Genomic DNA, 15,856 nt, shown 5'->3' on the forward strand with positions numbered 1-15,856 from the left:
CCAAGATTGGAGAAGAATGTTCACAAGAAGGTCATGTGGAGATAAAACCAGCAGGTGTCAGAAGGAGCCACCCAAAGACTCGGCCAAAGATGATCGCCAAGGCCGAAAGACGGGAGGGAAGACAACAGCCCCCACCCAAGAACTCGGCCAAAGATGATCGCCAAGGCCGAAAGACGGGATGGAAGACAACAGCCCCCCCCCACACACACACCAACAGCACCCACACACACCAACAGCCCCCACCTACACACCGAATCGCCCATAACCAGCACCACTCCCATGGAAGCAGACTCTCCTTCGAACTTGCCCCACCCCAAAGACTCATCACCCATCAATCTCGGCCCACAATGTGCTACTGAATATAAGCTGATCAAAAAACCTTGAACATTGCCTTTTCTGAATGGAGACTTTCTGCTCTTGAAGGGCCCAGCGCTGTATTGTACTTTCCTGAAAACAGAGCTGTCTGAACAAGAATTGTGATTGAACTCAACCAACCTGTGTAAGTCTAATTTGTGCTTCAGTGTCAGCATTTTCCTAAATCTGAAGAAATCAAACAAGCATGCAGTGAGTAAATTGGATAACAGGTGATTGGAAATGGCTTTTGCCGTGAGGCGCAGAAAACGCGCTCCCTAAATTGTGGACAAAATCCAACAGTTGATAGATTAGTTTGATCCTATGATTATGTTGGAATGTAACCTGTAATAATTAAACTCGCTTGTCCTGTCTTAACAAAAGTAGTAGAACAAAGTGCTAAGATCTTTTGAACTGATTGACTAGCTGCAGAGGAAGCAATCAAAGTTGTTTTGTTTACACAACATCGTGAAAGACCCCCTGCTGTGCTTTGATCAGCAGGCCAGGGGCTTCGGCCCCATCCTGTCTACTCTCACCCCCACTCTCAACCCCCACTCTGTTTCTCTCAATAAAATGCTCCTGTAAGATGCCTGAGTCAGACTTCATTCGATCATCGCTGTCCGCACAGCGACGAATGGACTCTCCACCTGCAGGTGCTTAAAAGGACTTACTTGTCTCCTGTTTGGTTCTTGCAAAATAAGTTGGAGTGTGCACAACTCTAACACCTTTCATATGTTTCGTTTCGTTTAGGTGTACAATACTGGTCGAATTTTCTCAGCACTGCTCCATAGTCACTCTGAACCTCCTCGGTCAGCTGGAAGCTGTTAAAGACATCGATAGCTTCAGCTCCTGCCACCGTCAAAAGGAGCGCTATCTTCCGCTTGTCGTCATCTTCTGCGACCTTGATCGCAGTGAGATACAGCGTGAAGCGCTGATTGAAACGCCGCCACTGGTTCTCCACGTTACCAGTCAGCCTCAGTTCGCCGGGGGGTTCCAGCTGCCCCATCTGCGACCAAAACCGCACGCCCGCCGAGCCACTTGCACACGCCGCGACAATACGCCGACACGAGGTCGCCTTAGCTTTAGCTCCATGAGACGCGACCACAGCGAATCCTCGTCCCGCGACTCACAACATCGAAGGCAAGGTCCGTGCACTCCTGGTACCATGTGTTGTTTTGTTGCTGTGAAGAAAAGTCACTCCGTAACATTTAAACACTCAACTTTATTACAGCTTTTTAATCGCAACTCCGTAGTTGTATTCTCGCACTCCACTCTCGCTTCCTGGTCCGTACTCTCGTCACGTGACCCGCTTGACCGGGCATAACCCACACAAGCGTGTACGGTTTGAAATGTGCACAACCTCAAACCACTGCTTCAGGCACAAAGGCCCCCAAAAGGACACAAATAATATCAAAGACTATAAACAGATTATTTTGTTCAGACAATACAAATTTTAGATGTTACCTGCTGACAGTTTCGACTACTACTCCAGTCTACTTCAGAGGTAACATCTAAAAAAATTTATTGCCTGAACAAAAGAATCTGTTTATAGTATTACGAAGACATGATGAATCTCATCAAAATAATATCAAAGACTGTCTAAAGGTGCTTAATGAATGTGGAGAGAAGATTCCCAGGTTCGTATCACACTACTTGGATGTACTACCACCTGTTGGATTCGGCAGTACGGATGCGTCAGGTCTACTCAGCCAACTGGAGCAGTTGAGCAGAGAAATCTCAAGTCTGAGAGCAACGAGTGTGAATGAAAATCTTGGTGTGACTACTGTGGTTTTGATTTGCCAGTTGACAGCTATTGAGAGCTGCTGTGGTCCACTTGAGCAGACGGGCAGAGTGATTGCACCTGCGCAGGCGGAAACACCAGCGGCGCCAACACCCAAGCCCCAGGGTGAGGGTAAGGACACGCTGCCCGGTTCGTAGCATGGAGCACTGTTATGACGAAAGCTGCTTGAAGGCGCTCGAGGCCTTCAAATGCAGCCACGCAGCTTGACGGCGGAGGAGTGGATGCTCATCCCAAAAAAGAACACCGACGAAATGTTGGAATAATTGACACAGGAGCAGAAGACCACAAACCTGTGATCAGAACCAAACTGTTTGCCGTCTGTTCTCTTGAGTTTGATACTGACACACTATCCTCTGATCTGAGACATGTGACATGACAGAAAATTGACTCCAATCGCAACAGATTTAGCTCACAGCAGAGTGCAATGAAGTGTCTCTGAAATATACGATCCACAACTACAGCCAGCGGGGACCTATGTCCGTCGTTATTTTGAGGCTCGTAAATCCAGAGCTAACATGGATAGTGTTCTGCACCTGTGCATGGGTCAATGCGGCCATAAATAAATGAACATCAATAAAGCTGTTTGCGTTCAATATTAGCACAGGAGAAAAAGACTTCAGGTGAACATAAAACATGGTGTTTTTTTGGGGGGGGTTTAATCGGGCGTGAAAACAAAAGGTACAGCACATAAGGAAAGGAGGAGAGTTTAATTCAACGCAGATACAAGTAAAATAAATTGGACATGTTGAAATAGAGACGTGAATAAACTGAACAGTTGAGTTGTTTGGAATGTGATACTGGCAACAAAGTCAGTAAAATGATGTTTTAAAGAGCTAAAGTTACATTCAGATGCTCTAGGGAGGTTTGGGTTATCATTTGTATCAAATAAAAACAAGCTGAACCTTCTTAGGAAAGAGTTAGTGTAAACAGAAGCAGAGGTGTCAAATCCAGGTCCAGAAAGTTGACACCATGCCACAGTTTGGCTCTTCTCAACCGAGCTTGCTCGGTGGAATAGAAGCATCTGTGGCTAAAGCCAAATTTAGGCAGGGTCTCAACTTTCTGAACTTGGATTAGACACCTCTGAAGGGGATAATGTGATAACCACAATAACATCTTCAGAGTTCAAGACAGCATTTTGGAACAAAAAAGTAGCTAGCTGACTAACCTTAACGCCATTTGGAACCTCAGGGGCTCCGATTAAACTGACGAGGCAAAACGAGCCAAGCAAGTTGGGATCTTCCTAACTAGCTAAGAAAGCATTGTCGTTGGAGCTAAGGTAGTTGGAGTCTTAGCAAGGAAGTAGGCATCTTCAAGCTGACAAAGTGTGAACTTTTGGTGTCAACTTAGATAGCTAAGAATGCCAGCATTGTCTTTGATTGGCATCATGCCTAGCTTGAGAAGCTTGCTGAATAAAGACATTTATGTTGTCTTTGTGAGAAAGGAAGGAAGTCTGCACAGTGACTGTTTTTGTAGCTAGCTAGTCGAGTTGCTGTCATCTTAGTAGCTAGCTAAGCGGTCGTCACCAATTTAACAAGATGAGATAGCAACCCTTGTGAGGATAAATGCTTCAGAAAATGGATAGATGGAGTTTGCAACTCTGTAGAGAGCAAAGTGAGTTCATTGTTGTTTTAGCTAGCTCAGGAAGATGGTGTCTTATTAGCTAGCCACCATGCTGCAGTCTTCTTAGCTTGCCAGGGAAGTTGTCATCTTTGCTGCACTTGTGGCTGGTGAATATACCGGTAGTTAGCATTGCCTTAGCTACGCCTTCTTTTGGTATTGATCCTTCCATGTGAATCAGATTGAAGAGTTTGTCGTTTCAACCACCCTCAGATGGCTTTGTTGACGATAAAAGCATCGAAGGTGGGGCGGGGACGACTGATGTAAAAACAGTGTCACTGACCAAACTTGGCTTATTAAGATACATGGTTAAATCATCTTCACCTGTGCGGTGAAGGAATCACATTCATTGAAGAGAAACTGTTGGCTTTTTTTTTTTAGCATTTACATGCAAACATACAGGAAAAAAAGTAACATTTGTATACACACACAGGCCACATCATTAGGAAGACCAGCATAATCGCATCGGGGGCATCTTTCTGGAAAAAAAAACATAATAAAAGCACCCATTTCCATTGTAGAAAAGCCTCCGTTTAACAGCGACCATTCATTTTTGCAAAGGCAGTACAGTCAAACCTTTGTTTTTCGAACGTCCCGGTTCTCGAACAAATCGAAATTCGAACGAAAAATTCAAGATTTTTTTTGCTTCGGTTGTTGAACAAAAATTCGGAAGTCGAACCTCACGAGATGAGCCGAGATGACCCGAGAAAACCCGACCGCGCGGCCCAGATGTCGACTGACTCTGTTCGTTGTTATTGTATTTTCGTTACTTTGAGGATTGTATTAACCCCTAATCATGCCTCCAAAGAAAGCAAGTGGGAGCAGTAAAGCCATCCTAAAACACAAAGACGCTCTTAAAGCAATGCGACAGTGAGCGCCTGGCGCGCTGCGGTTGTGCGATCGGACCAAATTAAGCTCCCTGCGCACTGAGGTCCACTTAAATTTTGGAAAGTACATCAGGACTTTAAAAATATTTTCTAAATTTCAGCGACAGCTCTGTCACAATAATGCGACTAGCGTGGTGCAGTTACACGATTGCGCGTTCGGAGGTGCGCTGCAGTTGCACGATCGGACAAAAATGCGCAAATGAAAAAATGCTTAAAAAAGGCGTTTTTTTGTCTTGGAACGGATTACAATTTTTTCCATTATTTGTAATGGGAAAATAGATTCGGAATTCGAACGATTTACTTCTCGAACTGCCTTCTGGAATGGATTGCAGTTGAAAACCGAGGTCTGACTGTATTGCGAAAGATGTGACCAGTGAATGGATACAACAAAACATGCCAATTTTTATGCTCGTCTTTGTTCTGAATTGCATCAACAGCGAGATAGTGGAGAGGGTCCACGACATCAGATTCCTGGGAGTCCAGATCTCTGATGACCTCCCCTGGACACGCAACACCTCAGCTGTCATCAAGAAGGCAAGAATGGTTCCTCCATTGAGAGCCTGCTGACCTACTGCCTCACCACCTGGTACGGGAGCTGCACTGCTGCAGATAGAGGGAGGCTACAGAGGACAGTCAAAGCAGCACAAAGGCTCATCGGTTGCCCTTTCCCCTCCCTGGCGGACATATACAACACCCGGTGCGTCAGCAGAGCTCACAACATCAAAGACAACACACATCCCGCCTCCCAGCTGTTTAAACTGCTTCCTTTTGGGAGGCGCTACAGAGGCATTCGAACAAGGTCTACCAGACTGAAAAACAGTTTCTTCCCAAGAGCCATCACCGCTCTGAACTCTGAGAAAACAACACCAGCTATAATACAACACCGACACTTCTTTAAAAACTACGTGCAATAACTATTTACTATTTATTATTTACTTTCTGTACAAACCTCATTCATGTTAATACATATACCCACACTGAACATACTGTAAATAAGATTTTTTAACCTTCATTCTTAGACTAATAGCTATACTGTAAATAAGATCTTTCACTTTTATTCTCAGACTTCCTTTTATACTTTTTAAAATTTTGTATGTTTGCGCTAGGAAGGGAGCAGCTATCCGAATTTCGTTGTACAACTAAGTTGTAAAATGACAATAAAGGGCATTCTATTCTATTCTAAATGTCATGCGTCATGTTGACTAACCCTCGTTGGGGGCTCTGGAACCGGTTTTCATTTCTTCTGAAAAGAGTTTTGCGTTTGGCCCATAATCAAACACATTTGAGTGCTCATCACATTGATGTTCAGTCCATTGAACAGGGTTCACAGTTGCTCCAAGTTTTGCGGCGGACTATGGCCAAAACACAAAAGCATGAACACTGCTCACAATAGGGGGATGTGCGCTTTTCATTAGATGGATTGGACGAGGTGCAGCATGTGAAACCATGGCAATAACCACACAGCACAAACAACATCCTAACCCTTTTCCTCGGAAAAACATTCGTCGTGACCCCCTGCGCAGACAAACTGTACCGGTAGAAAAGGCTGCGCTGAATTGTCTCGCTAGTGAGGACAAAGACAAGAACGGCACCGGTAAAAGGAACTCAAACCGGAGCTGATGCTGCAAAGTGAACGTGCAAGATCCAAAATGGATGCCTTCGGCACAAAATGGACGCCCAAAGCACAGAAAGTCAACATTTTCAAATAAAGAGAATGAGAAGGAAGCCACCTGGCGGCCCTGTTTCCAAATGGGCGAGGACCCCGCCCCCGTCACACGACCTGCAGCGCCCTCTCGTGGCCGTCCAGCTGCACCTTGATCTTGTGCAGCTCCTCGATCTCCTGGTGGTGGCGCTCCGTCTTGTGGCGCACCAACGAGCGGTAGAAGTGAACAGTGAAGACCACAAAGATGACGCCCACAGGCACCATGATGACGGTAGACGCCAGCGCCGCCAGCCAGCCGCTATCCTGTGCAGCAGTCTCGGCGGCGGCCGATGCAGCGCCTCCCGAGTCCACAGGCAGGAACTTGATCCAGCAGAGGAGCACCACCTCGGCCAGGAAGAGCAGGATGCCCAGTGCCGTGGAGAAGCCCCACGCCAGCTCGATGTAGTAGTGCATGCGCTCGTGCGGCGACTCGCTGACAGAGTTGAGGTTGTGGATGTTGCTGACCGCCTCCACGTTGGGCAGAATGCACGTGCTGATGAGCAGCGCAAACAGGTGCACGGCCACCAGCACCGTGGTGCACACGCTGAACGCCACCAGTAGCACGCGCGGGTAACTGTACTGCATCTCGAGTTGCACTTCCACCATGGCCACCTTGCACCGCAACACACACACTCATTGTGGGTTGGAACTATTTAAGAGGCACACTCCTTTTTCCTTGTAATTGCGCATGCCAATAAATAGGGACACCGATTGACAGCAAAAATAGCGAGGGGGGTGGTGTGAATAGCCAAATGCAAGTGCAAAAATGCTGAGATCAACTTGTAGGTGAAGTCTTGTGACAAGATAATTAAAGGAAACTGACCATTGCAAAGCCGGAGAGGAGCGCTGAGGTCCTGCTGGAGGCCTTAAGCTTCGCCCTGCTCAGGTAGAGTTTCCTCCAAGAAAGGGCCTGCACTGAATGGTGGTTAGAGCTGACGAGCTCCAGGTAGCTACGCCGCACCCAGTCCCTGTAGTCCATGCAACTGCCGGCTCCACCATCTGGGGCCTGCTCTGACATGCCCGGGGCCGGTGAGCCCCTGGGCACGTTGAGCTCTCTGCTCATACTGCCTGATTGGTACGTACAACGGAAGAATGTCTTGACATTGTATTACAATGCAGTAGTGTAGTATGCCTGAGTGTTCATCAAAAACAAGACTGTGAGCCACTAACATTATGCACAACTTGATTATGAACACTGCGCTTACACGTTGAGGTTAAACAACGATTCTATTCAAATCTCAAGCAAGGAAATGTCAAATAACAAATGTGGTCAACATGTTTACAGTTATCAAAGCACATTTAGTGAACTTAAAAGTTAAATACAAGAGAAGTTTTACATTTGCAAACCACTGTAGTTAACTAATATCAATCATAAATATTGACTAACTCTATTACGTCAGGTAGCGATAGACACGTACAAAATTCGAGTTGCGCAGGGGAAGGCAACGCCGTCGTAAACGGATATTTAAAACTCTACTAAGTAAAAGTGAGATCCGTTTACACACCTTGGCTAACCTTGGCTAACGTCAGACTCCTTTATTCATAAGCACTTCCAACATGATACGGAGCGAAAACGTTGCACTCAAACTCGGATTAAGCTTTAAAAACAAGGCAAAACTCGGGAGAAAAATCTCATAGACTTCTTGCTAGCTAGCCAAGTTATTGGCCTAGCTCCAATCCAATCGAACTTCCTTGAGTGTGACACTGTAAAATGTGAATTTGTTGGACTCACCTGGGAGTCGAAGTGGTTTGACAGTAGCGAGTGGCCAAGAGTGTAATTACAAGATTAGCTTCCACAGTACAAACTCGCACACTCCTACGTTTACAAACGTTCGGAGTGGGAAACTGCTTCCGGGTTTCATTTACACTTGCTTGACGACTTACGACTTCTCTACTTCCGCCGCGACAAGCTCTGAAGCTCTGAGAGTATCGAGTTTTGTTTCGTTTTTTAATGGGGAAAATGTAGAAAGTTTAAATTATTCATATCGGCCCCGTCCAAATACACACGCACACACACGCACACACACTCCCCCCTACGGTCTACAACGAAGTGTACACCTAGTAGTGCACGACGTGTTCGAGAGCGCCGTGTAAAACCCTGCGAGAACTTTTATTATATTTGCTAATCTTACAAATTTAGGAACTTACTCGCTTGTATTGTGTATGTATTTAAATATGTATTTTTCTTATTTCCTTTTTATTACGATGTTCTGTTTGTTGCTTTTCTTTATTTATTCCAATTTACTTTTTGGGGTTTGGGATATTTGTTGGAGGGCGGCTCGGTGGTGCACTGGGTAGCACGTCCGCCTCACAGTTAGGAGGGTGCGGGTTCGATTCCACCTCCGGCCCTCCCTGTGTGGAGTTTGCATGTTCTCCCCGGGCCCGCGTGGGTTTTCTCCGGGCACTCCGGTTTCCTCCCACATCCCAAAAACATGCTTGGTAGGCCGATTGAGCACTCCAAATTGTCCCTAGGTGTGAGTGCGAGTGCGGATGGTCGTTTGTCTCTGTGTGCCCTGCGATTGGCTGGCAACCAGTTCAGGGTGTCCCCCGCCTACTGCCCGATGACGGCTGGGATAGGCTCCAGCACGCCCGCGACCCCCGTGGGGACTAAGCGGTTCAGAAAATGGATGGATGGATGGATATTTGTTGGTTCACTATGTGCCTTGTGCCTCTCTCATGTTGTATTTACCGTGCCATGTTTGTGACTACGTTTGACAGTGTGACCACTCGAGCACATTTAATGCACTTGAATCCTAGGAACCATCGGATGTTCAATGACTGAATGAACTGATTGTCCTACAGTGATTGTCCTACAGTTACGATACATTTGGACAAGACTCCAATAAATTGAGACAGGGCACAAAGTTATAAACTGCTCTATTCTTTTTTATAAAACTGCTCCATGGCCCTATAATTAACTTGGCTGCCACGAAATACAATCTACATGGAGCAAGTCGAATCTTCCTCCATATCACGAGCGCTCTTCTTATCCCCCGAAGGGTGAATTCTTGTACTGGTGTAGGAAAACACCGAACCAAGGTTGACACGCAGAGAAAGAATGGAGAAAGAATGGATTGAGGCGGCTACTTGAGCTAAGCGATAGGATACGACGACCAGCCGCCGAGCTCTCGCGAGATTCGGCGAGACTATAAGTTAAGGGAACATGGCGTCGTCTAATTTGCTGAAGGTAGGTTCCCCAGTCCAATTTAATCAATTCCCGCTTATCGGCCGCGAAGCGCCTGTCACCTGCGAGCCGTTGCGTCTCCACGAGAATCTCCCGCTTCCGGAAGACCCCCGTCTGCCTACCCCTGCCGGCGTTTTCCGCATTGACGCCGGCGCGGGGAGCATTTAACTTGGCTAGCCTTAGCTCCCTGCCGGAGGTTTAGCTCAATGGCAAAGCTACCACATTAGCCTCTTAAATGAGGAAAGTGGGGACAGCGGCAACACGCGAAGGCCGGATGGAAGATAGGAAGGCCTGGCCGTGAGGGGTCCTTGGAAGGCGGTGGGACGTGTTTTTGTCTGCACAATCCCAAGCAGGAGCCGCGATATCTTCTGTCAAGTCAGTCAGGCGCTCGCACACACATCAATCTGCAGCTGACTGGCTGGCCCCCTTCAAGCCCACTTTAGGCTGCCGAAAGGCAACTGGCGGGGGTATTTTCTGCACACTGAGCCGCAACTAGGCCCCCCTAACTGGCGTCAAATGCAGTCTGACGGTCACCTATTTGTCTTAGTTTTTCTATCAATAATCATGCATATGGACAGGCTGCATAGGTACTCCTTGACAGGTAGTTGTCGAGTACTCAAGGCGCAGTAGTGGAGGTATAGAAGCCACGGTTCAAGATTTGTAATATGTATTTTTGTCCCTTGCAGAACAAAGGCTCCCTTCAGTTTGAGGATAAATGGGCCCTAATGCGTCCCATCGTACTAAAACTGTTACGGCAAGAGTCGGTCACCAAGCAGCAGTGGTTCGACCTTTTCTCGTGAGTTTGACCAAAAAAAAAAAATGTTAATCCTAAAGGGAAACTTTGTTTAGGTGATGTCTTCTTCTCGTGCAGAGATGTCCACGCCGTGTGCCTGTGGGATGACAAAGGTCCCGCTAAGATCCACCAGGCCCTTAAAGAGGACATCCTCGACTTTATCAAACAAGCACAAGCGGTAAGGCTGAGACTAGAATGGAAAATTTGAACAATATAGTGGCTTCTCACATTTCATTTTCATGCAATAGCATATTCTCGCATTTCATTTTCATGCGAAATAAATGTTTATTTTTATTGATGCCTTCCCTCTGCATGCTAAGACACTGGCATATTTCCCACTCTGCCGTAACTGTCATCTTCAAATGGAAAAACATTGTAAAAAGCATCATGTCAGCAGAGGCGATCCAAAAGGCGACCGCTGCTCTCTCAATAACGCCTCTTTTGAAGGAAAACTAAGCCATGGTTTGCCACTGTTGTCTCAAAGCGGGTGCTGAGTCACCAGGATGACACAGCACTGCTGAAGGCCTACATTGTGGAGTGGCGCAAGTTCTTCACGCAGTGCGACATCTTGCCCAAGCCCTTCTGCCAACTGGAGATCACCTTGATGGGCAAGCAGGGCACCACCAAGAAGTCCAATGTGGAGGACAGCATCGTGCGAAAGGCGAGTAGCCAAGCGGCGCAGGAACACGAGCTCTGCTAACGACCGCCGCTGGTCTCCACAGCTGATGCTGGACACGTGGAACGAGTCCATCTTCTCCAACATCAAGAGCAGGCTGCAAGATAGCGCAATGAAGCTGGTCCATGCCGAACGGCTGGGGGAAGCCTTTGATTCTCAGTTGGTCATCGGAGTACGAGAGTCCTACGGTGAGCAACTGTCCACCAACAGCGGTGAAACCGCCTGGTGCCGGTAGATATCGTGTGAGGCGCGCCTCCCTAAGTGAAGTTATTTCCACACGCGCAGTTCTGAGGTGTATGGTGAACAAACAGGGGGAGGCCTGTATTTTTGTCAATTGGTCTGCTGTGCACAAATGTGCATGTCGCAGTAACGACACCTTTACGCACAGTCAATATATCTGCTGCAACTGATTTATCGATTCTAGAAGATGATCCACTTGATTTGACGTTCCTTCCTCCCTTTGTTCCCGCAGTGAACTTGTGCTCAAACCCCGACGACAAGCTGCAGATCTACAGGGACAACTTTGAAAAAGCCTACATGGATTCCACCGAGCGCTTCTACAGAACGCAGGCGCCCGCTTACCTCCAGCAAAACGGCGTCCAGAACTACATGAAATACGTGAGGCCGAGTCACGATTGCGCCCCTGCCAGCAATCAGAATCTAAGCCACCTACGTGCTCGACTAGGCTGATTCCAAGCTGAGGGAAGAAGAAAAACGTGCACTTCGCTACCTGGAGACAAGGCGTGACTGCAACTCTGTACAAGCGGTGAGTGTGCGCACCGCAAGCGCTCCTTTTTCTTTGGAATGTTGTCACGCGACGGGCTTTTGGCCAGCCCCCGTTGCAAAGCGACGGAGGCGCGCATGATAGACGACATCTGGCTGCGGCCGGGCCGGGCACGACTGAGCCTTAACGTTAGCCAAGCTCAGCCAATTTTGCTTGAGCTATCTCCTGCGACTGCTCTGCTCTCCAGCTGATGGAGTGCTGCGTCAATGCCCTTGTAACGGCCTTCAAGGAGACCATCTTGGCCGAGTGTCCAGGCATGATCAAGAGGAATGAAACAGACAGTGAGTGCCCAGTTGACTTTGGGGCAGGAACACAGCTGTGAGCAGAACCTTCATGCGCCGGTTTTGCCGCCGCAGAGCTGCACTTGATGTTCTCGCTGATGGACAAAGTGCCAAGCGGAATCGAGCCCATGCTTAAGGACCTGGAGGAACACATCGTGAGCGCCGGCCTCGCCGACATGGTGGCCTCCGCCGAGACCATCACCTCGGTGAGTGCCGCAAAGGACCTCGCTTTAAAATGACAGAAGAAGAGGCACCTTTGGGATGGGTGGATTTTTGCTCTCACCCTTTCAGGACGGGTATTTGCTCTTTTGTTGCAGGACTCGGAGAAGTACGTGGAGCAGCTGCTCACGTTGTTCAACCGCTTCAGTCGGCTTGTGAAAGAGGCCTTCCAGGACGACCCTCGGTTCCTCACCGCCAGAGACAAAGTGAGCACGGGTCCTCATTGTCGCTGGCGCTGTTCCCTTTTGTTTGTTCTCAACTTTTTCTCACCTCTCGGCAGGCCTACAAAGCCGTTGTCAACGATGCCACCATCTTTAAATTAGAACTTCCTATGAAACAGAAAGGGTAAGACCTTGTGAGATAGCCCCACCCCAAACACTGTCTCACGACTTTCTGCGCCTGTAGCGCGGGCTTGAAAACACAACCTGAGTCCAAGTGTCCAGAGCTGCTGGCCAACTACTGCGACATGCTGCTCAGGAAGACGCCGCTCAGCAAGAAGCTCACGTCCGAGGAGATTGAGGCCAAGCTCAAGGAAGTGGTGAGTGTGTTTTTTAGTTTTCTGTTTTGCTCTGCCTGTAGGTGCACACAAATGACCTACTTAAATATTAGGTCCATGTGACACAATAGGTAGCTTATTTCTTCCAACGATGAGCACCCCGCTCATCCACCGTAGCCCAACCAGTCTGATTTCTGGAATGACACGACCATTGCATCATGTCTTTCTATTGCAGTCTGGAAAGGCATATTGTGCAAAGACACTATTTGGTTTGGTGTGTACCTAATCAAAGTGAAAGGCGATTCCTTCATGTCTCGTTGTCTCGTAGCTGTTGGTTCTGAAATACGTCCAGAACAAAGACGTGTTCATGCGCTACCACAAGGCCCACCTGACGCGCCGCCTCATCCTGGACATCTCGGCCGACAGCGAAATCGAGGAGAACATGGTGGAATGGCTCAGGGTGAGATGAAGTGCAAAAAGTTGCCTCAAAAATTGGAACCTGGACAAACATCACCGAGGTTTGGCTGTCATTGATCCCAAACAGGAAGTGGGGATGCCGGCGGACTATGTCAACAAGCTGGCCAGGATGTTTCAGGACATTAAAGTGTCTGAGGACCTCAACCAGTCTTTCAAAGAAATGCACAAACACAACAAGCTGGCTCTCCCAGGTAAAAGACAGCGACACATCGTCGCTTTTCTCTTCCTGTAGGTGGTGGGAGAACGCCGTTTTACGTGGCGGCTTAAAATGCACTAAGCAAGCGGCCTCTGTGTTTCTTTAGCCGACTCTGTCAACATCAAGATCCTGAACGCCGGCGCGTGGTCACGCAGCAGTGAGAAGGTGTTTGTCTCGCTGCCCACGGAGCTGGAGGACTTGATCCCAGAGGTGGAGGACTTCTACAAGAAGAACCACAGTGGACGCAAATTACATTGGCATCACCTCATGTCCAATGGCATTGTGGGAGTCGCGCGCACGCAGATCTCACCCCATCGCACCAAACCCGGCCGGTGCTGATATCTGCCCTTCCCACAGATCACCTTCAAGAACGAGGTGGGCCAGTACGACCTGGAGGTGACGACCTTCCAGCTGGCCGTGCTCTTCGCCTGGAACCAGAGGCCCAGGGAAAGGATCAGCTTCGAGAACCTCAAGCTCGCCACCGAGCTACCCGATGCTGAGCTGCGACGCACTCTCTGGGTGAAAAGCACACAGAGAGGGACTGAAAAGACATTTGAAACCGTCGTCATTATGGGACTCCTTGTTCTGTGTACTTCTCACGTTCGGCGTGTCCCCCTCCTCCCTCTGTTGCAGTCCTTGGTGGCGTTCCCCAAGCTGAAGCGGCAAGTGCTGTCGTACGACCCAGCGGTGTCGTCGCCCAAAGACTTTGCTGAAGGAACGTTGTTCTACATCAATCAAGAGTTTTCACTCATGTAAGCAAAAGTCTTGAGTTCCTCCAATACCAGTCCTGACTCGATGAGATGCGTTCACCATCGATCGAGACTGATATGCGCCGCAGTTGGATACCTCGCTTTGTCTCTAGGGCCATATGAAGTGCTTATTTCTCTTTGGATTTTTGTGTGTGCCACGTAGGACGATGAAATGCAATGCTAAATGTCGGAACATCCGTGTGGATTCATGGGCGTCTTTTTTTTTTGTCTGCATCTCTTTTTAGAAAAAATTCCAAAGTCCAGAAGCGGGGAAAGATCAACCTGATCGGTCGACTGCAGCTCACTACGGAGAGAATGCGAGAGGAGGAGAACGAGGGCATCGTGCAGCTCCGGATACTGAGAACCCAGGTTCGTCGCCGCTGTCGTCTTGCTGTATAGAGCGAGCGGTCGTGCCTTCCCTTTGCCAAAACCATCTTATTGCCATTATTTATTTATTTCAGTATTAAGATGATGATGAATTAAGCGATTACTTGTGGTTTTGAACATCGCTCGTTTCTACTCCAAGATACTTCCTGTGATGTTTTTTTTTTCTTTGCGTATAGAATCACTCCCTGCTCTTAATGCCATCCCATTTTCTTATGCACACAGGAGGCCATCATCCAGATCATGAAAATGAGGAAACGCATCAACAATGCACAGCTGCAGACAGAGCTCGTGGAGATCTTAAAGAACATGTTTTTACCACAGAAGAAGATGATCAAGGAGCAGATCGAGTGGCTTATCGACCACAAGTACATCAAGCGGGACGAGGCCGACATAAACACCTTCATCTACATGGCATAGCACGACGCTTTGGCCTTTTTTTTTTCTACCCCCACCACCACTCAAAGGGGCCTGACGGACGCTCAACCACTTCTCGGCCCGCTCTGCCCCCGTCGCACCATTTCCCACTCCCCCGTGCTCTATTTAAAATGAAATCCTGTGCAGGGAGGCATGAATCAAAAGACTACTTCAAAACATTTCCTGCCTTAAGATTGTTTCAAGAAGAAAAGCAAAGCCTGCCCCTCATGGTTTTCACTGTTTTTATTTGGGAGGCTGCCATTCATGTTTTGTTTCACTCCTTCCGAAACGCTGCGACGGCGTGCCGGCTAGCTCACGCCTACCCGACCCTTCTGGAATCCTACAGACAAACGCTGCGGGATGTGGGGGAGGAAACACACAATTTGTCTTTGCCTGTGTGAGCAAAGCCTCCAGCTAGTCGCTTTAAGGCACTGTGGGGCTTGGGCTTTGTTTGTGTTGTTCATGTGAGAGTAAGTATCACTTAATCAGGAATTCCTTTTTTTGCGTACAGTGCCAGATCGACACGGGACCGCCTTTACCCACCCCCCTCCCCCAGAATTGAAATTTCGGTTTTCTGAGGTGGATAAAGGAAGAAGTGGGATGGACGTTTTGGATTACGAAATGTCCTCAGGGTCAACGAAGGGCGGTGTTGAAGGTTTAAACCGGGTCAGAAGCCCGAGTCAGTATTATCAAAAGCTTTTCAGCAGTGTGTACCGCGAGATGTGAATAAATAAAATAAACAGCACCTTAACATGAAAGATTTGAAGACGCACCTCTTTGTCCTGCCTTAACTACATAGTTTGTTAATTCTGACCTTTAAAGCTTGCGTATCACGGTAATAA

At 48.0% G+C, this 15,856-nt stretch overlaps 2 protein-coding genes and 2 long non-coding RNA genes across 7 annotated transcripts; 2 read left to right on the plus strand and 2 right to left on the minus strand.

Moving 5' to 3' along the window:
• Positions 1-920: 920 nt before the first annotated feature.
• On the plus strand, positions 921-5,840 carry LOC125982554 (uncharacterized). The gene is made up of 2 exons (XR_007486435.2): positions 921-1,496; positions 2,155-5,840. It is a non-coding gene; the product is annotated as an uncharacterized lncRNA (long non-coding RNA).
• Positions 2,841-7,421, minus strand: orai2 (ORAI calcium release-activated calcium modulator 2). Its single transcript, XM_049743294.1, has 2 exons — positions 7,182-7,421; positions 2,841-6,970 (listed from the first exon to the last, which is right to left on the minus strand). The coding sequence occupies exons 1-2, from the start codon at positions 7,419-7,421 to the stop codon at positions 6,428-6,430; spliced, it is 783 nt and encodes a 260-aa protein (XP_049599251.1). The 3' UTR covers positions 2,841-6,427.
• On the plus strand, positions 7,284-15,772 carry LOC125982506 (cullin-5). Of its 4 annotated transcripts, XM_049743208.2 has the most exons (19): positions 9,402-9,545; positions 10,229-10,338; positions 10,414-10,513; positions 10,820-10,996; positions 11,058-11,199; positions 11,484-11,629; positions 11,697-11,777; positions 11,983-12,076; positions 12,152-12,282; positions 12,394-12,501; positions 12,576-12,640; positions 12,701-12,833; positions 13,120-13,251; positions 13,336-13,459; positions 13,571-13,746; positions 13,822-13,983; positions 14,098-14,216; positions 14,459-14,582; positions 14,823-15,772. In XM_049743208.2, exons 1-19 carry the CDS (start codon positions 9,522-9,524, stop codon positions 15,015-15,017), a joined length of 2,343 nt encoding a protein of 780 aa, XP_049599165.1. In that variant the 5' UTR covers positions 9,402-9,521; the 3' UTR covers positions 15,018-15,772. The 4 variants fall into 4 exon arrangements, with proteins under 4 accessions (XP_049599163.1, XP_049599162.1, XP_049599165.1 ...); XM_049743206.1 differs by lacking the exon at positions 9,402-9,545 and adding an exon at positions 7,284-7,433 and having other exon boundaries at positions 13,822-14,216; XM_049743205.1 differs by having other exon boundaries at positions 9,401-9,545; positions 13,822-14,216.
• LOC125982553 (uncharacterized) lies at positions 10,596-13,184 on the minus strand. Its single transcript, XR_007486434.1, has 2 exons — positions 13,074-13,184; positions 10,596-12,985 (listed from the first exon to the last, which is right to left on the minus strand). It is a non-coding gene; the product is annotated as an uncharacterized lncRNA (long non-coding RNA).
• Positions 15,773-15,856: the final 84 nt, after the last annotated feature.

The sequence above is a fragment of the Syngnathus scovelli genome, chromosome 15 (genome assembly GCF_024217435.2).
Source record: "Syngnathus scovelli strain Florida chromosome 15, RoL_Ssco_1.2, whole genome shotgun sequence".
NCBI classification, from domain to species: domain Eukaryota; kingdom Metazoa; phylum Chordata; class Actinopteri; order Syngnathiformes; family Syngnathidae; genus Syngnathus; species Syngnathus scovelli.

Excerpts from the sequence above, each read along its gene's own strand:
- orai2 (XM_049743294.1), bottom strand. The coding sequence starts at position 7,421 with ATGAGCAGAGAGCTCAACGTGCCCAGGGGCTCACCGGCCCCGGGCATG. Across the intron at positions 6,971-7,181 it reads TCCTCTCCGGCTTTGCAATG|GTGGCCATGGTGGAAGTGCA; the intron begins GTCAGTTTCCTT and ends TTGCGGTGCAAG.
- LOC125982506 (XM_049743205.1), top strand. The coding sequence starts at position 9,522 with ATGGCGTCGTCTAATTTGCTGAAG. Across the intron at positions 11,200-11,483 it reads CGGAGTACGAGAGTCCTACG|TGAACTTGTGCTCAAACCCC; the intron begins GTGAGCAACTGT and ends TTGTTCCCGCAG. Across the intron at positions 12,834-13,119 it reads AGGCCAAGCTCAAGGAAGTG|CTGTTGGTTCTGAAATACGT; the intron begins GTGAGTGTGTTT and ends GTTGTCTCGTAG.